The 20,441-nt window shown below is 40.5% G+C and overlaps 1 protein-coding gene across 1 annotated transcript; it reads right to left on the bottom strand.

Moving 5' to 3' along the window:
• Positions 1-295: 295 nt before the first annotated feature.
• On the bottom strand, positions 296-19,849 carry LOC133019803 (oligophrenin-1-like). Its single transcript, XM_061086374.1, has 24 exons — positions 19,165-19,849; positions 17,977-18,072; positions 17,492-17,553; positions 16,501-16,572; positions 15,272-15,373; positions 15,052-15,162; positions 14,748-14,852; positions 14,516-14,645; positions 14,316-14,416; positions 13,622-13,713; positions 12,347-12,425; positions 10,192-10,225; positions 9,970-10,032; positions 9,273-9,347; positions 7,840-7,924; positions 7,373-7,431; positions 6,050-6,155; positions 5,758-5,917; positions 5,480-5,627; positions 4,406-4,699; positions 3,264-3,411; positions 2,932-2,982; positions 1,980-2,028; positions 296-1,867 (listed from the first exon to the last, which is right to left on the bottom strand). Exons 1-24 carry the CDS (start codon positions 19,316-19,318, stop codon positions 1,862-1,864), a joined length of 2,382 nt encoding a protein of 793 aa, XP_060942357.1. The 5' UTR covers positions 19,319-19,849; the 3' UTR covers positions 296-1,861.
• Positions 19,850-20,441: the final 592 nt, after the last annotated feature.

Here is a 20,441-nt window from a genome sequence, read left to right as displayed (position 1 = left end):
AGGGATGGACACATTGGCAAAGTGGCACTTTGCAGGCAGAGATGGGTGTGACCTCGAGTTATATAACAGGGCTGTTTACACCACATTACGGAGTGATTCATCTTTTAGAGAAACTATTTACTGCTCAGCAATATTCATATTCATTTAGTGAAAATATGAAACATAAGTTACTAGACTGACTTCAAAGATCAGCGACACTGAGGCATCAGACAGTAACACAGAAGTACACAAAAATACACAGCGGTCAAGGGAAGAGCGTGTTTTGTTCATTTTTTTATTGTTTTGGAAACCAGAGAGCAAACAGAATTTTCCATTTGGGTTCACCCAAAAAATTATGAAAGTGTCAAACGAACATTTCCATGTTAAGAACAAAACAAAAAAAATGGAGTGTTATTTATATTGTAACAGTTTGTATCAGTTTTGAAGACATTTTTGTATTCAATGCAATTTTTAACTGCAATTTTGAATGGACAACAGAACAGCCCCCCAGAAATGAAGCCAAGGTGTCTTGATCATGCCCTGGTGGCTTACTGCAGTATTGGGAATAAATCCTATGGGACATAGATTAAACAAAAAAGTCGAAGTACATGTAAAATATTTTTTTATCAAAGTGGTCTTTTTGACAGTTTTTATCACACTGATGATTCTGCAAGTGCTTATTTTTTTCAGTAAGTTTTGTTTTAATTTAATATTTGATTCTATAAAAACGGGGTGAAATGTCATGATTGACATGAGACTGACTCGAGTGCATGTATCGGCAGGACCTCACTGCCATGGCTCCATCCGCCAATTACTACTACTCAGGCTCCAAATATGCAAGATCAGGGCTTTCGTATCCTGGATTTTTGACTTTATTTCCGTACAGAGCGTCAAAGTGGAGCCACATGTCGATCCAGTCTGATTTTGACCTACTTTCTGATCCCAACAATACATTTTCGGTGGAACAAGTTCCAGCAAACATCAACTCTTCAAATTCAAAAAATCTAAGACAACTCTTTGTAAAACCTGACCAACCTACAAGAGTAAGACATGATTGATGTCATGGTCAGAAGTGAGGGAATGTGACCTTGAGTTTTTATACTAACACTAGCATTATACCTACACTCAAACTACACAGACTGTAATACAGACCGACACTTTATAGCAAATACTTTTCTAATGCCTTTTAAAAAGTGCTTTATTTCCGTGTGACAAGCTCCATCTCAACTGACGATTAAAATAGCATTTAAAATCATAATAACTCCATTGTGAGAAGTAGCTTAAGATGAATTAAATTGTCCAGTTCCATGAAAAACATTTAAATCTTCTCAGATTTCTTTTTCAAATCCTCTTTTGTTTAAATACTGATATAACATCTTCAACGGTTCTCTCTCTAAACAGAGTTTGTCTCAATTGCTTTGCATAGCCACGATTTATTTTTGATCTAACTGATTTGAGCCAGTTTTAATTAATTAGTCTTCTTTGGGACATCTATTTCACACTGCTGAAAACAAATGTTAAAAATAAGGATGAGTCATTCATTGCCCATTAAAATAGTTAGTTCCCACATATAAAAGTTTTGTTTGAACAGTTAAACACTGTAAAATTACAATACATTGTGACATTATCAGTGTTGTCTGATGTGGAAGGCAACAGAAATACATTTACTTCATTCAAATTTTCAAACACTGACAAAGTTTCTGTAGAAGCTCATTCAAATGAGGATTCTTATCACCAAGTCCAGTCGCGTCGAGAGTCACTACCTCAATTTATCTGCTGAGATCAAAATCGACTGAATTCATCAGTGGCGACTCCCTCCAGCTCAGTGAGCTCCTAACAGAACAGGATGAGGTCATGCGACGTGGTCTACATCTCCTCAACTTCAATTCTGAGGATATAACACAAAGAAAATAATTCTTACATTAATTTAAATGCATGAGTGCACATTTAAGTTCCAGTTTTTTTATACCAATATGGTGAAGGAATTTAGGAACTCTCACCTCTTTCTTAACATTTGTCGCTGTTGATGGTGACGGAGGGGTCGGTGGACTGAATTAGAAGTAAAAGAAACACAAACAAACAATTTTAAACATATTTATGGTGTTGATACTGTACTTCCATGTTGGTATTGTATGGTTTATAAAGAAACACACAACAGTCCTTTTAAAAAGTACCAATTCTGTGGGACAACAATCACAAAAGCCACAATAAGCAGAGGTCACAGCCTCATTCTTTTGGACACATTCATGTAAACTGGATCCAACACTGACAAGACATTAAAATAAACAAAGTGCTAATCTAGCTTTGATAAAACTTCCACAAAACCCTCCCACAGTCTCCTAGCTGACCTTGTTTTGTGTCACATGTGTTGCCATCTGACAGTGATTACATCATCAGTAGCATCAGCCAAATTGGGAGAGGCCTAATGTGCAACCGTGTGTGTCTGCGTAGGTATTTTATTTAGAAAAAAATGTGGAAAAAATCCAAGAGCAGAGGAGGAATAAAAAAGAACAGACATTTCACAAGTGTGTGAAGGAAGAGCTACGGCTGGAGTGCTGCACATCTGTCCAAGTAGGAAGCACAAAATATCTGAATCCAAGTAGTTTGAGATGCAGAAAAAAATGGAATAGAAGCGGAAATTTATTTTCCTCTGACACACACACACACACACACACACACACACACACACACACACACACACACACACACACACACACACACACACACACACACACACACACACACACACACACACACACACACACACACACACACACACACACACTTTTATAATGTTGTGGAATTAACTCTGTAAAGTGAAATGAAGTTATTCATTCATTTGACAAGGCTATTACCAATTATGCCATACTAGTCATTAACAACTATTATACAGACATATCTAATGAATTAATATTAAACAAGAGCAAAGAAAAATAAAGATATTTTACATACCTGCCTACTTTCCTCGAGGCATTCTCAAAAAACTTAGTTTTAGAGGCAACGCTGCAGAAAAAGAAGAAACTGATTTGTTAGTGTTGTAGATAAACATAGGATTCATCTTTGGTTCAAACATTTTTGATCCAACAGTCAGCTTTGCTTTTTCTATGCCCACCAGTTTTGTGGGCGTAACATGTGTGCGATGCTTCTCTACAGGAACTTATTCCCTTTTAATCAAAACAGCAGCTCCGACAGTGGAGTATTTATTGTACACTTCTGCATTTTCATACCTAACAGTATGCAAAAATAAGTGGCCGCAGGCTTTTGTATCAGAGAGGAGCACTTACTAGGATGGGGCCGAGCTCTCGCTGCTAACTGCAGTTTGGGGCTTTTGTGCAGCGGGTAGTCTGGAGGGGGGCTCAGGAGGCCTCACTGGGGGTCTGCAAATGGCATGTTTCTCTGCGGACTTCGTTCTGGTCAGACCTTCGGAATCTCCTGAGAAACAAAGACAATTCTCCAGCTTCATGTGTGATGCACGGTCACATGCATTAAACCTCCCGAGGTTCAACAGATTCTCTGTCTGCCGTTTGGTGCAGATCAGGGAGTATCGAGGGTGATTACAGCCTTTTTTCAGAAAATCGTCTGAGATCTGTTGCTGCCGCTGGAAACATGTGTGTGTGGGTGTTTCTTTTCAGGCTGTAAAACCACAGGAGTGAGCTGAACCTGCTCACTGGATCAGCATTCCCTTTCAGTTATAAGCTACTGACCTAAAAGAGAGCTGAAGTCTATTACACTTATTTACTGTCCGAGATATTTAACAATTGACCATTTTCTGAGAAATGAACAGAAATGTAGAAAAAGGCCATATCTCGCTATGCTTAAGAGTGAGAAATTATCCTGGAGCCGCCCCCTGATCCTGATAAACACTCAATTTATTGGGTAAAAGTTTAATCTTACTTACAAACCAACAAACAAAGAGATGGACATGGGTGAAAATATATCATCCCCGGCAGAGATAATGAGGAAAGACTTTGGATCTGCAACTTAACAGTGACTGATTGATCATCCACCACAAACTCTCACATATACTTCCACATTCTGTAATGATCTTCTGCTTAGTGACACTGTTTGGGTGAAAGGAAATGAAACTAAAAGTCTTTATTCTTTTAGAAACCAACTAAACCAATTAAAAGGCGCAGAATCAACTACTTTCTCATTTATTGAGCAGAGATCGGAGCAGCTGGACATGTTCTAGTTTTAACGACGACTAAAACAACAAAGAGCAGCCATCAAATACAAATCTTTGGAATAAATTGGATTTTGGATGGCAAAATCAATTATTTTGAATTTGACCAACAAATCACACATGCAAATTATTTAATTATGGAAAGCTTTTTGATTTGATATATATGTGGGGGCACTGATTTGCATATAAGTGAGTAAGCTCCAAGACATTTTCAGCTACATACACACAAAGGGTTCCTCGTACCTTCTCTGTTGGCTGACGTGCCCTTCGGAGGCGGTTTCCTGCTCTGGAAAGACGGTACTCGGCTCACATAGACTCCAGATTCCCCGTTTGCTGCAGAGGAGGAATCAGGCCTTTGCCTCGTATCGTCTACCTTCCCAACGTCGGAGTCCCGGGGTCTGTCGGAGCGGATCGACGGCCTGGGCATCAGCGGCACTCTCGGAGGAGGGTCTTTTGGCATCAGTGGAGCAGGTTTTGTCCGCAGGAGGGGGACAGGGCTCACAGAGACGTCCGCTGCGCAGCTGATCTCCTGACCATCTGTTACAAAGAAACCACATAACAATTATGCAAGGCTGTGACTGTTTGTAGTGGAGCTCAACAAAGAGACAAGTAATGAATATGTCTCTCAATGTGCAAGACTAAAACACGGGGAAAAAGCATAAAAGATCACATACAATACAATGTGATCTGGAAATACAACTACTGAGCTGGCACATCCCCGATTTAAGATGACACCGAAATTATTGGTTAAAGAATTCAACACTCACACACCAAGCTTTGGATTGATCATACAGAGGTGGTTATTTGGCTAAACCAAGGAGTGAGTAAAGAATTGTTAAATATCCCACAACACAGGGAGGACAAGTTGCAGGTGCTGCTCATTTCTCTGCCACAGCCTATGAGATGATGGAGTCACACCCACTTAAAGAGCAGTTCAAACCCAAGGAAAATTACATGATTTAGTCCGAGGCATTTCAATAAAAGACTATTGTGAGATTTAAAATGTAGAGAAGATAAGTTTATTTGAGAAAAATAAAAGCACATGAGGTTTTTAAACTATCAACAATCAAGGGTATAAAAAGAAAAGAAAAAAAAAGAGAAAATTAGGAGATTATAGTTTGACAGGCAGATGAAAAACTTTGTTATTAAAATATGCAATAACTGTATGGACTATGTTATGGAAAGTAAAGCACAGTTTTTTCTATACTCCAGAAATTGACCCTGCAGTCATCTAATGCACGTTCAGCACAGACAGAATGAGATAATGATGAGGATGACAGCGACAATCAGGCCCCGAGGAAGGAGGCTAATAATTACTCTCAGTGTTCTGGAAGTTGTCGTGACTAAGCGGTTGATAAACACGAGGTGGCCGCTTGGAGATTGTGATGGGCTGCCGCTTTCTCGGGGTGATCCGCGGAGGAGGGACAGGCGGGGCGGTGCTGTCCTCTGGCGTATTACTGAATATCTGTAATCACAAGAGAAGAGAGGTTACAGTAACACTTGAATTCAGCAGCTTGTGTTTCAGATACATGCAGCCTATGATGCTGTTCAATAAAATAAGTGATATTTTAAAGAGAAAATGATTGAAACCGTACTTTTTTGTAGTCCTCTATCAGGATCTCGACGACAATGTTTTGGAACTTGATATCCAACATGGCCGCGACAGTCTCCTCCCTCGCCCTCATCAGTGTGGGTCCAAAGATGACGGCCATGTTAGAAGGAGTCATGCGGTTTTCATCGCTGTGGCTGCACACACTGTCAACAAATACAAAACTGGGCTGGATAAAAAGTAACAGCTGTTGGCCCAGGTAGTGACACATTAACTCAGAGGACCTCTGCGATTGGTAGAAACAGTACATGACAACAAAGCCCGGTGACGGCACTCACGTCACCAAGTGTTTGATTAGCATCTCCAGCATCTCTCGATTCTTCTCCGGTACTTTGTGGGTAAGAGAATGAATTTCACTCAGTCGAAAGTCCAGATTATCTGACTCTGTGACAAGGAAAACACAAAGGTTACAAAAGGATACACCTTGAATATGTGAAGATAAATATGTAAATAAATGATACAAATACACATATAAACATGAAGGAGGAGGCAGACATCAACTGTAATGGGACTAGACTAACAAAACCGACTCTCCATAACAAAGTCAGGCCCCCATTCATTTAATGATGAGAATTTCCAGGAAACTCAAGCTAACGGTTGTGTAAAGGACCACCTGTAACATCTCAGCGAAATGAGGTCGATGCTATTAAACTCACTGTCGTCTCTGTTTGACAGGGAAGTGTTGTGACGGACAAAAACAAACAGTGGGCTTAGATTTCCTTTAGTGTCCACAGTGATATAATCCTGCCCGCGGACCTGATGAACCTGCAGTCTGCACAGCACTGACGCACTCTATTATACCTCAAGGCAGTTCTTACAATTTTTGAGTGATACTTAAAATTACGTTTTTGAGCCGTGAACTAAACTATAGAAATTTTCTTTGGTGAAAAACATCACCCCTATTTTTTACCAAATTTATACAAGAATCTACATGTATGGCTCACTCAGTGCTTCAAACCATCTTGGACCTTGCTGGGCCGTCTCCACATTATGACATATACAAATTTGAAGATATTAACACTCATTTTAAATCATTCTCATTTCCCTGCTGAAAGTAAACCCCCAAAGCACAACACTGGCTGAAACTTATGACTATGCTGACGGGCTAAATGGCTTCATGTGACCATTCTATCGTAAAAGTGTGTCTGCTGCAGCTACTGGAGTCGTCACTCGTGGAGAGACATGGTGGATGACTTCCATATTGTGGGGTGGCGGGTGTGTGGTAGACATGTTTAAGCCAAGCATCCCAGGGAGGAACATTTAACCCAAAACTTAAAAGAAGTTACAATTGTTGTTACAACAAGAGTAAAGAAGAAGTACTGTCCAAACTATCTGAAAAGATTTTCTAAAATTTACACAAAGGAAAGTTTTTTTCTCTGCATTGAGTTCATAGCAAGTTTTAACCTTCCTGAAGTCTGTGACATCTAAATTGTTTGTTTTTGAGAGGAGAGTAGTTGAACACATTTATACATTTACATAAGAAAAAATATATTTTAGTGGTAGATATACAGAAGCTACAAGAGGAGAACTTATAGCGGGGGCAGAGATAGTGACACAGCCTCAGCTAATTTTAGCACTGAATCCTTTCCAAAACGTCTTACTTGCAGCACGCATGAGGTCCGTGTGTCGGTCGTAGGTCATCAGTGGTTCAGACAGACTCCTGCACAGAAATAAATAAAGAAACATGAGAACACAGTGTGATACAACTCACCACATGGAACACAAAAAAAGCTAAAATGTCTGCACTCACTTATTACACTATTATACTAGAAAGCCCTTAGAAAGCAAAACCTCTGTCGTGGCCGAATTTGTTATTCTAATTATAGCAGACAGTTTGTTTTGTGCATCTGGATCTTACCCAAATATCAGGCAAGTTAGACTAATAACCAATTGTAACGCATAAAATATTTGTTAAATTATGATGATATTGTATTCATTCATAATTAAATGCATCTTAATGATACAGAACACATATACAGCTTGGATCATTAAAAAAAATTGTAAACAAAATCTGTATAGTAAGAATTATATGGTGCATTTACATGTGTCTATATATACAGAAACCCACCTGAGGTAAAACTTCAATGCACTCGTGATGGTTTTAACATCCAACTCGCTGCTGTGAAGGTCCACATCAGCTGGATTTATCGGGTCTACGAAGGAGCAAATCAGAACAAACACTTACCAAATATTTAACACGGTTTATACCATATCTCATGTGAACACTGAAAACCACCTGTGATCAGTAGCTTGATTTATAAAAGACATTAGATTTGACTGGGACACATGGAACCTCTGATTAAATAATGATAACAGATATGCAGCGTGGGGCCAAGAAGTAAAACAATAGTTAAATCAGATTGTCAGAGTGGGAAAAGCACAGGAGTAAATAATCCAATGAATGAAAGCTGAATTCCATTCCATTTAGGTCCAGGTGTTATTCATACTCACTACCTCCACCAAGGGGATTATGTTTTCACCCCTTTCCGATTGTTTGTTTTTTGGTTGGTTTGTTTGTCAAGAGGATTAAGCAAAAAATACCGGGGGCGAATTTCCACGTGCTGGAATGATGTGGTTTAAGTCTGAACTTAAACCACATTTTTACAGACCTTTTACTGACCTTTGCAAAAAAAGTGACATATCCCGTGACAGATCCAGGAATTTTGGACATTGTGACTTATTTGTAAGAATGTGTGTGTGCAATTTGGTGCAGGTCCAAATTAAATCTGGATTTAGCTGATTTAAATGTGGTTTCATAAGGTGACTGTTGAGCCTTGGCAAAGGTATACCCAATGCTAGTTAATGTTGTTAGTGCATTTACTACTATGAAAGGTCAACATGTATGTGTCCTATGGATGAAAATCCCTAGATATAAATCAAGGAACAGAAGTTTAACCTGCAGTAAAAGCCAGCTCTGACATCCAGAAGATATGCAGCAGCTTTACTGCTCATTTGGAGTGATGTTTGTGTCCATGGGATAAATCTTAATCCAATCAGGGTTGTGTTGTATCTCTTTAGCTGCTAAATGCGCCACTTTGTTCACCAGCCAACCGTAACTTTGTCTACATTAGGAGGATGAGCAACAAGTGCACAGTGGAATTTGTAGAGCTTTCATTTCTCTACAAACAGCAGCTAGCAGTCAAAAACGATACAACCAGAAAGAACCGCTACTTGTAAGTTATGAGACGGGAAATCTAAACAATGAGCTGGGGGAGGCTGTAAAGTTCTTCAGAGCTAGAAGGCACATGGAGTAGAGTCACAGTTCCCTGTTGCTCTGTCACTGCAGGTGACCCCTTTCATATGAGGCATATCTTTTTCATGCATTCTTATTTTAAATAAATATTATTTACAACCACTTGAAGAATCAAAGCTTCCAGCCCCCTTGTCAATACATCATAAGTTCCCAAAAAGCTGCAGAACCCGTTACGTGCGGAGTCAGGTAGATGAGCCAGTGGAGTGGATGGACTGATGTAGCACATGTTCACAGGCTTATTTCCTTACCAAAGAAGGTATTTAAGAGCTTCTGCACTTGGATGTTGCTGCCAACTGTTCGGTACACTCCTTCTTGTGTCACTCCTGGAAAGAGGAGAGGAGAACGGGGGAGGTAAGAAAAAAAAACAGGGAGTGTAATCCGGACAAAAATTCGTGGAAATGTACCACATGCTTCTTTTCAGAGTCTGCATGAGCCTGAATTGAGATACAGATGTTCTTTCCTGATTATGAACGCTTCATTTCACAATTTGGTTCGAGACTGAACAATGATCCAATTCTTGGATCGTGTGTCAAATTACATGCTCATGGTTTGAGCACTTAATTCAATTCACTGCTAGATGAATACCAGTGATGGAAAAACATATTGTGACTGTAAAATTATGAAGCTACATTTGCCTTCGAGATACAGTTTTAATATTCAGTTTGTAGCATACACTGAGAAAATGCATGAAATAATGGGAAGGATCATTATTACAAAAAAAAAATAAAAAATCTTCAAGGACCTTCTCATAATGAGCAAAGGATAAAGATATGATGATTGAAAATCTGACCAATATTAAATAGACTGTATTCCAGATATGTAGACATCTACAATTGAGGGGATGTTTTGTTCCTGAGAGCGGCCTTCAGGAGTGGCATCAAAATCTATGACTCAACTACGCCCCCTTAAGGGAATAGAGGCAAACTAAGTGATAGGAACCGTTACCTTTTGATTCAATATAGTTGATGCACTTTCGCACAAATTTGAATCCAGTTTCATTCAGCTCCACTGTGACATAAACAAGACAAAGGAAATTAGCAAAGAGGAGTTTTCCAATATATATTATTCAGAGTATTTCAGTGACATCAGATGTTAACTAAAGACATGAGACATCACCATGTCTTTCTTCATCAACTTATCTTCAGACTGAGAAAAAAAACAACTTACTTTCAGCTTGATTGTGAATTGGGGAGTGATAGATCTGAAATGAAAAAAATGGAAAAAGGAAAGTGAAGAATGTGGAGCATGTGGAAAAATCCACCAGAGCCTGACTGATGAACGTGACTTTCTAAAAAATGAAAATAACACGACAGTTAAAAGACTTGATGGTGATACAAGAGCACAAAAATGCCTCCAGGAAACAGTGAAAGATTCTAGGATAAGTGAGGGGAACGATTTTCACCAGATTTTGAGTTAAATTTTAAGAGCAGACTTAAATAACATTTAAATAATAATAATAATGCAAAAAGAAAGGAAATGGAATGAGTGTGTTGAGTAAAATAATAAAGAATTCCTGCATGGAAAACAAACAAACGAATGCAAAGTGACAAAATGCATAGTCTGTTATCACATCTTTCAGATTTACAATTAAACGGCTGAACCAACTCTCCCCCAAATAACGTTTTGTTCTCCTCCACCAATGAAGGCCAGAGGTCAGGGACAACTACAGAGCAGCTGCAGACCACACTTCAGTTGAGGAGTGAAGAACCACTGCTTATTCTCAGTTTAAAATACGTTGACTGTCAACTAAGGCAAGGCAAGCTTATTTGTACAGCACATTTCAACAACAATTCAAACTGCAAACGTTAACTGACGTTACGTCTGTAACGGTTTTGCTTTAGGACTGAAAAATCTGAAATAATTGCCTCTTTAAAGAATTTGAATGACTGTGCTATCTGCTGAATTGAAACCAGAGTTTGGAGAGGCACTTGCTCTTTGTCCTGCACTTTAATGCCAAACAGTTTTAAAAGCAGTTACTGGAAAGTGAAGTGAATCTGAAGTGCAGTATTAGATTTGTCATTTTGGCACATGGGCTTATGCATGTCAACCCTTTTCTGGTCTGGAGATGGGACAAATTTCAAACAGACTTGTGGCCTGTAATGGCTGATCTGACTGCCCGCTTCCAGGAGGGTTTCTGCTTCCACAGCTCCTGGGGATATTTGTACGGGCACAGAACCTCTAACGTTATGGCCAAAGTTTGTCTACAAGGGCTGCGTGTAAAAGTTATTTTCAATATCAAATGAGCTACAGATAATTTCCCTGATAAGTTGTTTGGTTCATGAAATCTAAAAAAACAACTGTGGTCAGCAAAAGTTTGATGGCACGCAGCTATGAATTCACTGATGATCATTTGAGAAGCTGAAACATGTGAAGATAAAATTCTTTAAATAACTTTATGACTAATCAATCTTTCCAAACTAATTATTTTCACCACAACCGCTTCTCCAAGTATCACAACTGGGCCATTGTAGTATATCAGCTATAATAAAAACCTTTAAATAAACTCAAATGCCTCCCAGTAGACTGCAAGGCGCTGCAGTCCCCTAAAATCCAACCAAGTTAGAAAAGTTATTATGAAATGTTCATCATATGCAGAAGTCATTGGGGAAGTTGCACAGGAAGAGGGCACTGAAAAGTGTACCTTCAGTTATTTTCACATCCGCTGACAGTGACTGTTTATGTGTTTGTGTGTCCGCACCTCACACGACATCCACCATCTAACCGTCTGACACTAAAGAGACCTGACAGAGCACCACCGAAAGCAACACAGTGTTTGGAACTGGTATTCAAGAACTAACACATGATTTCAAACTGTGAATTACGGCTACGCCAGGAGCCATCATTTAGCCACACACTGATGAACTAATGAGCCATAATGACATCACTCACGCCTATATCCTGAAGCACTTAACAGATTTCACACATGAGATGTGACTTGTCTTTCACGATTGTTTAATAATCAATTAATATGCTCAACTTAATTTGTTTCTCTATCATTTGTTCCAGTTTTTCTCTCCAGGGTTCAATTGATTTGTCTTGTGAAGATAGAACACAGTTAATTAGGTGTGATCCAATCAGGAAGTTGTAAATGAGGCATTTCAATAATAACAATTGTAGCCTCTAACAATAGAAGTTGTGATTACAGATTTAACTATCTGCCAACATCTAGGGAGATTGTATCCCCAAAAAAATAAATCAATATAGTTTGGATAGACTCTGACATGCTTTGGAATTCCAAACTGATGTTGGGGGTTGAATTTGTGAGCCCAGTCGCTGCATTGCTTTTCAGTATTAGAATAAATGAGATGAGAAATAAACTCACAGGCTCTTTTCCATCCATGGCCTCCATCCACATCTTCCTGTCCCCCTCGGAAAGAGCCTGGAAAGTAACGGGCGTGTTTCTATGGAGACGGTAACAGAAATGCCATGAAGGAGACAAAGGTTGCAGTGAAATTTTTCAGTCACAGGAAGCACAGCTACAGTCCCTAACATCCCTGAATATTGCTCTCTCATCTGTCAAGCTTGTGCCTGTCATGAATCAAACACACGTTTTAGAGGGTGGACAAAATAACGAGAACACAGCAGAAAGGACTGAGTAAGTGTTTGAAGTAAGTGATCATGTTCTGTGTGGTGCCGATGGAAGCAGGAGATAAATAAGACAAAGCATGAAGAGAAGATGAAAAGCCACTGATGCAATCTGTCGACAAGTGAAAGCAACAAAATCAGGAGCCAAGTTTTACAGCTTGTAGGCGACTGAATCAATTGTTAACGAAAACAACCGTGCGGGTTTAAAAGCTATTTCTGCCAACCTGTAATTATGAACACACAATTAAAAACCTTCACAAAGTTGTATAAGTAACTTTTCGGTCATGTATTAGTGTGTGCAAACAGGAATTGAGATAATTAGATGGATTTGTGTCGCTAAAGACTGAAGAGCAAAGATGATGGGGCTTCAAAACACACTTTTACTGCATGGACTGCACTACTAATTGTCCGTTTCTGTCCGTTTTCCCTTATTTTACTTGCTTTTGTTTGTCCTCTTTGGGTTAGGGGTTAGAGGAGTATGAAAGTAAGATACATCACAATTCATTCTTATCTTCTGAGGTCAAAGGTCAAGGTCAGGTATTAGCACCAGGACTTTCAGGTTGGGGAACAATCTTCTACACTAGACACCTTGAGTTTATCAAGCAGCCGTATAGTCATTATGTTGTAAGGATTAAAACGCAAATCAGTTGCTCCACATTCAGACACTTTGCAAGCTCTAAATGCATAATTCAAGCAGCTTTTAAACCATTTAAAATACCCCGCTGACACTCCGGCTATCTCCACAGACACAAAGAAGTGTCTATTAAAATGCATTTAGTACTGAATGGCCCGCTCAGACAAATATGAGCTGTTCTTTCCCCCTGAAATCACAGGGTTTGCCATCTGTTTCCAGCATGTGCCTGTTGCTTAGGGATTGTTTGGGCTACGGCCCATTTATCCCTCACACTCTGTCCTTGGAAACCACCTGTTCACCCCCCAACCTGTTTATCCCACCGGGCTTTCCTATTGCCTCATCTCACACTCTGTAAAATTTGTTTTTTTTTGTGCTAACCTCTCGTTAGTTTCCACGTCGAAGCAAAAGCGCTTATCTATGGACTCTGTCTTCCGGCGAATGCAAGACTTCAATGTCAGCTGTGTGGGGCCCTGCGGGGAAAAAAGAGAAAATTCAGAGAGGTGTTGGTATTCATGACGTTAGAAGAAAAGACAGACGACAAAAGAATCTGAGGTTAGTGGTTACAATATCTGTCTTTCTGTATGTGGCTCTCATATCTTGATAACCATTCATCATTCATCGGCTTCACACTTGGCATTTGTGTTGTTAAGGGCCCATGGAAATGCATGGTGGGATTTGGACACACACTATTTTCAATATCAATAAACATTTAATTAAGAGGCAAACTGAGCTTTGCAGTCAGTGGGGGTGGGGCAGTTTGCCTTCAGTATGTGGATCAAGTTTAACATGTATTTTTCTATGTGCTTGGATAACCTACAGGAAAAGGTGTTTGTACTTCCTGCGATGGGTAACGAGCAAGAATGGATAACCTAGGGGGACAGCGACAGTGTCTTCTCTGAAAGTTTGACATACTAACTTATACTGCCGCCATATTCCAGAAATCTCTGTCTATATGTATGTGGATTGGGACCAGCAGCAGGTCTTTACTTGCCCCAGCTCGATTGCTGCAGGTCACATTTACGTTTTTTAAGATAGAAAAGCTGCAACCAGCATCAACACAGGCCAAACGCACCTGTTTAGTTGTAGGCTTCTGTTCACAAGGTGCCATGACCAGCTGTCTTCCCTCCTTGTGATACTTGCAATAATATTTCACCCACGTCATCCCCAGAGCCCCTGTGAGGAGGAATGACAAAACACAAACAAGACAGATCATGTCAGAGGGAATTCAAGCAACAAAAAAACAGGCTCCAGTGTTGTACAACTTGTACTTACACTTCTCCTGGCACTGCAGATAACCCTCCACTGGCAGAAAGTTGTGCATTTTACAGATCTGCGACGGCTGCTTCATTCTCTTCATCAGCTCCTCCATCTCCTCACGAGTGCTCTCATAGTGGTTTCTTGTCTGCAGACAAAACCAGACAGCACTCAGGACAGTAACACTCGCTCTATTAAAAAGTATTAAATCTCATACCTGGCATTGCTCTCTGCCAGCAACAACACTCACATTCTGCAAGCTGAGCTGCAGCTCCTGCTTATAAGGCATGAAGTCCTGAGTCATCTCCACTGTCAGGTTGTTGAGCGTTAAAATGCTGTGAAGAAACGCCAGCACCTGTCCAACCAAAACATGGAGTACATATTTTACTATTATCTACAACTATCACAGTAGTTAAGAGCAACATAGGATTCATTCTGGTTAAATAATGGATGAGTGAGTGAGCGAGTGAGTGAGCGTGTGTGTCTGTGTGTGTCTGTTTGTGTATGTGTGAAAGGGAAGTGGAACAGTATGGGATGCCACAGGCGACACTCACAGGCTCCACCACATCAAACTTCTTCCGGTCCTGCACCTGATGGATCTGGTAAACGTACTCCACTGACGATTCGTAGAAGTTCACCCGCTCTTTGTCCAACAGTTCATCAGCCTGCGGTGGAGAAAGACAGGAAATTTCAGTCAGCGGCTCTCAGTTCTACATTTTATGACATGACTGATGTTGCAAAAAATGACCCAACTGTCTGTATACTTCACCCGACCTCTTGAAGTTGACTCTCCTTCTTCTTGGCAGAGAGATTCAGGTGTTTGTCCAGCTGAGAGTAATATTTTTCACTCTCTTTTTCAAACTTCTTCTTCTTTTCCTGCAGGACACACGTGTTAGTGGGGAAGATTAGAAACATTTTCATATGATTAAAAGAACATTTTAACATAGTATAAAAAGAAACAAAAACCCTTCATAGAAAAGTTTAGTCATCCTGTCCTCTAATCATGACTTCCTCTTAAGAACTGTTACTATGAAGATTTAGCCAATATTTCCTTTTTTGCATAACATAAATTTGTTTAAACGATTGAGTCCAAGCTACATGCTGCATGAGAGATTCTGCAGTTGTCAGCGCTCTCAAGTGGACAAAGTATGTAAGGGAGACACAGAGTTTTTTTAATTATGAAGAAACTAGGATTTTTGAAAATGATATCAATCCACTGACATTAACATTAAAACTAGCTATTGAATTAACAGAGGAGTCTATATGTGGCAATAAACAAAACATACAAAATAGTTTAACTAAAAAGAAACAGTTAAAATCAATGCTTCATATTAAAGGGCTGTGAGCATAACGGAGATTGGAAATCATTGATCTGAATCTGTATTATTTGTTGTGAACTTGTGATGTTACCTTGAACAATAAAAGTTCTTATTTTATATTACATTAGGTTTACATTAAAGTAATTGTTTGAAGATAGTATTTAATTTTCCAGGGCATCTCGGACCTGAATAAGTAACATATCAACAGAACAGTTATGGATAAAGCTGGGTAATCCTTACATTGAAGGGAAACTACATCGCGGTCTAAGAGACTTCTGAATATCAAACTAATCAAACTAATAATCACATTTTCCTGATGACTCAAGATGCAAAAACATTAGCTGCTCTGAACTAGAAAACTCCTCCTCGACTTTACAAATAACATGTGACATAGCATGTCCTGTCAAAGAGGAAGAAGAAGACCGGCATCTTTTTGTTATTAACCAGGTGGCTGTTTGTCCTATATATTTAGTAATAGATTTGCGGAAGTAGATTCTGACATCCTGTTCAGTCTATAACTCAGCAAGATGTAGCAGTTCAGAAAAGTTTTGATTTCCGTTACACAGAAACAGATCAAACTATGAGCCCACTGGAGCAAAGAAGAGTTTGCACTGCCAACTTCCTTTATTCATGTTAATGAGCCACATTTCACTTGCAGAGCAGCGGAATCACAGAAACACTCACTTTAGTTACTCCAATTTGCTCTTTTCTGAACTTCTCCAACGGCTTGATGAGAAGATCGGAGGCGTTCTGCACCTGGACAAGTAAATATGAAGAGGATGTTACTCTGGTGCAGGTCACACAAGACACAGACATTTCATAGTTGCCCCATAATAGGGGACACACCTTTCACCCCAGAAGAACAGGTGTTTGCTCTGAAGATTATCACCAAGATTATCAAGAAGATTGTGAGGACGTCACTCTGTAAGGTCTAAAAGTCAAACTGGTCATCACAAAGATAGAACTGCACGCACACGCACACGCACATACACACACAAATTGCCAAGTGTAGAAAACCCTCTCAAACACAGACTGTCTGTGGATTAAATGTTACATGAAGAACATGTTAAAAATAAAATGTAGGCTGCATCCAGAAAAAACGGTTAATAGCAGGTGCTTCTACTTGTGTCTCCACTGGTGAATTGTGAGGACAAAACAAAGATGAGTTTGTAACTGAAGTTCAAGTGATGTGAAATAACCACAAAGAGAACGTTTAACGTGACAACAATATATTGCCGATAATGCTATTACAGCACAACTGCATTAGAGAATTAATCAATTAGTGTTATTTCGGTTAGGTAAGAAAGTGTGTGAACTAAAACAAAAACAGAAATGATACAAACACAGAGAGGGGAATGGATCCGTTAGCAAAAAGGAACATGGAAACCAAGAGAGGAACTAACTAATTACCAGTATTCACCTTAACAAGAACACACATTTACACCAACATAATGTTAACTAGAGGATGTGTTATAACATATTCCAATCAACAAAGACAAATATATGATGTACAAAGACACACAAACAAACAGAAATTGTGTTTGTTAGTTATTGTGCCAAATCTTTCCTTCCATGTGGTCTAACAGGGACTGTAGGTGATGTTAACGTGGTTTGGTTGATCTAATGAGGTTTCAAATAGGATGCAGAGTCAACATGGAGGAAACCGATAACCCACCAGCATCATCCTGTCGTGCTCCACTTCCTGCAGGAGACCAGCAAACTCATGGAACGACTCGGCTGCAGGAGAAAAGGACAAAGATGCTGAGGACCGGAATAAAGACTTTGCACATTGTTATCTCAAGTGTCTGATGCAGGAAACACGGTCGCAGCAATTCGGAAAAACGTTCCAGCAGTAGCATGGAGTTGAGAGCCAATGATAATAGTATTTCCAGCAATTGTTATCATCATTAACCTCTACGGCTAAAGGTTCTGTTTATCCAAACCACTTCATTTCCTGATTCCTCACATACTAGTTGAGGAATCAGCACTCGGCTGCCAAAAATATTTGTAATAGCTGATTCTGATGTCGAACTCTTCTCAATTTATAATAACAAATACAAGGAGGAGTAAATGGAGTTCTCTAAAAGTCAGTTCATGGTCATAATTTTAAAAGTTTGTAACTTCTGTGTTTGTATTATCAGCGTGTCTGTAGGAGCTTACCGATGTTGATCTCATCGTCGGTCAGGGAGTCACCGATGAAGTCGAGCTGGAACATGCCGAGAGTCTGAGAAAACCTCTGCACAGCCACTGAATAACCTATAATATGAAAAAAGCCAGATTAAGTATTTTTACCAATCAAATGACTGGAGCTCCACAGGCCTCAGTCACAACTTCATTTAACTGTAACGTACAAATCCAAAAATAAATCTCTCAAAAAAAGAGCAGTCCAGGATTATTATAGCTGTGCATTCTTCTTTTTATCGCTCCGAGGAAAGTCTGAACGACACAGAAGAAGCAGCAGCAGCAGCCAGTGTGCAGCCGATGCAATACATTACCCCCTCTGCTACATCTGGCTTTTATCACTAAAAATAAACAGACTGTCAGGTGAGTTCTGTGGATCACTGTGCCTGAGGAAAATCTCTTCTCATATCTGAAATCCTTCTTTAAGCACTGGATCTTTTCTATTATCCCATCATTCAACCATTACACGTTTTTTCCATCGACAAATAGTGTTTTCTGTTCTGTGACTCTGTCCCGATCGGCCTGTGTTGACAGAGCCAATGTGACGCTTGTGAATATCCCTCAGTGCAGTTTATCCCAACAATAAGTGCTCGTGACCTCAAGGCTTCTATCTGCAGTGAATGCAGGACCCTCACCACTCTGCAGCACCTACAATGACAGCTTGTCTCCTAGGGGGAGAGCTTGTCACTGGTTGTGAAGGCAGCAGAGAGGACAGTATCTTGGCCAGTCACATAAAAACAAACAGAGATCTCCCTCATGAGTAGTAGTGCCACACTGACCCACATGTACACATCTACACTGCTGCATCCTCTGGCCCTGGTCCATACTATCAGTGGGACTCTACAACCAGCAGCAGGGCGATGACACACAGAGGTAGGTGGGGAAGCAACACGTGATGAGAGGTCCAGTTACTGCAGGGGGGGGGGGGCAGCTGTTGTGTGGCGCGTGGTGCATCCTGCACATCTGCATCAGCTCCAGCTTGTCAGAGCAGCCTGTTTGGCCTGATCCCAGGGGAGCACTGCTGGCACCTCCCTGGAAGAGCCTCTCCACCTCCCACATGGACTCATACAAAGGGCCCACTGATGCTGACACCCCCCCATCACACCACTGCACACACTCTCCGTGCAAAAAAAGCTGCTGCTCATGTTAAAAACCCAGCTCGCTCACCCCTGATCGCAGTGATGACACTGTTGCCATCTTTGATCAGCTCCTTCAGGGACTTGCTGGTCCTCTCCAGCTCCACCTCGTAGCACTTGAGGGTCTCTCTGAACTCCGGGCTGTCCAGGTAGCAGGCACTGAACTCCAGCGGGGGATGCCCCATCTTCTTTTTCTTCTTCTTCTACTGTGTGTGTCAGTCAATACGAGCCACTGACGTTGTGTCGGTGATCCCAGCAGCCTCCGCTCCTCCGCTCACTGCTGCTCCGTGGAGGCGGCTCCTCGGTCCCATCTGTTCGGGTGAGCAGCAGCCATGGTGTCCGTGGGAGCTGAGGGAGCCTGTGGAGCCGCTGGTCGGGTGTGGAGTGGAGGAAACAGAGAAGAGGAACCGTCCACACTCACTTCCCCTCTTTCCTTCGCCTCACGCGTTGGTTCCGCTCTATTTCGACCGGAGCCTTTGCCTCTTTTCCACTTTTCCACTTTTCCTTGTTGCTCAAGTCGTAATTAAAGCAAGGCGGCCTGAAGACTTGTGGACGCGTTCCATTCAGAAGCGTTGCACCCTCTCACGAGTCCTCCTTATGTCCTTCACCTCGGTTTGACATTATAAGCTATCTTATAAAATCATCCCCTCCTCACTCTGCGATTAACTACGTCTCTAAAACTGTAACACTTACTTTAATAGAAAAGAGACACAAATCAAACCACAAATATTCGCAGAGAGTGTAAGATAAAGCTAAATTGAACGTAACCAACTGGCTACGGACGCAAAGAAAACGTCCCCCTTTCCCACACCCAGGAGGTTCTTAAAGGGGCCGCGGCACAGTGGCAGAAACTGGTTTATTAATGCTGCTTTCAAGTGCTGTCGGAAATCTTACTACTTCGCCTTGTGCTCTCATAAATCTAAAAGATAAAGATAAATCAGAGTCTACTACAGTAAATTTGATGTGTAATTTGTAATTTTTGTTAAAATATCGAGTAGGCTTTTATTTATTCATCAAGTAAAACTTAAGGATTTTCGTTTTTGCTTTTGGTTGAACAACTAAAAGATGCGTGCAACCCCTAAAGAGGGGGGACATGTGGGCCTTTGTTTTCAGGGATAACGGTTGTTACAGGGTTTGTTCTCATGAATAGAGGATTTTAAACAAAAGTACCAGATGCACATCGGCTAAAAACAATAAATGCCAACAATAGTGATGGTTATAAACGTTTCTCATATAGCACTTTCCAGAGCATAAAATGCGGCTCAATGTGCTTTACATAAGACAGAACAACGTAAAGGTTTTTGAACA

Source organism: Limanda limanda, chromosome 14 (genome assembly GCF_963576545.1).
Source record: "Limanda limanda chromosome 14, fLimLim1.1, whole genome shotgun sequence".
Taxonomy (NCBI): domain Eukaryota; kingdom Metazoa; phylum Chordata; class Actinopteri; order Pleuronectiformes; family Pleuronectidae; genus Limanda; species Limanda limanda.
The sequence above is the reverse complement of the archived record's forward strand: the minus strand, read 5'-3'. Positions and strand labels throughout refer to the sequence as shown.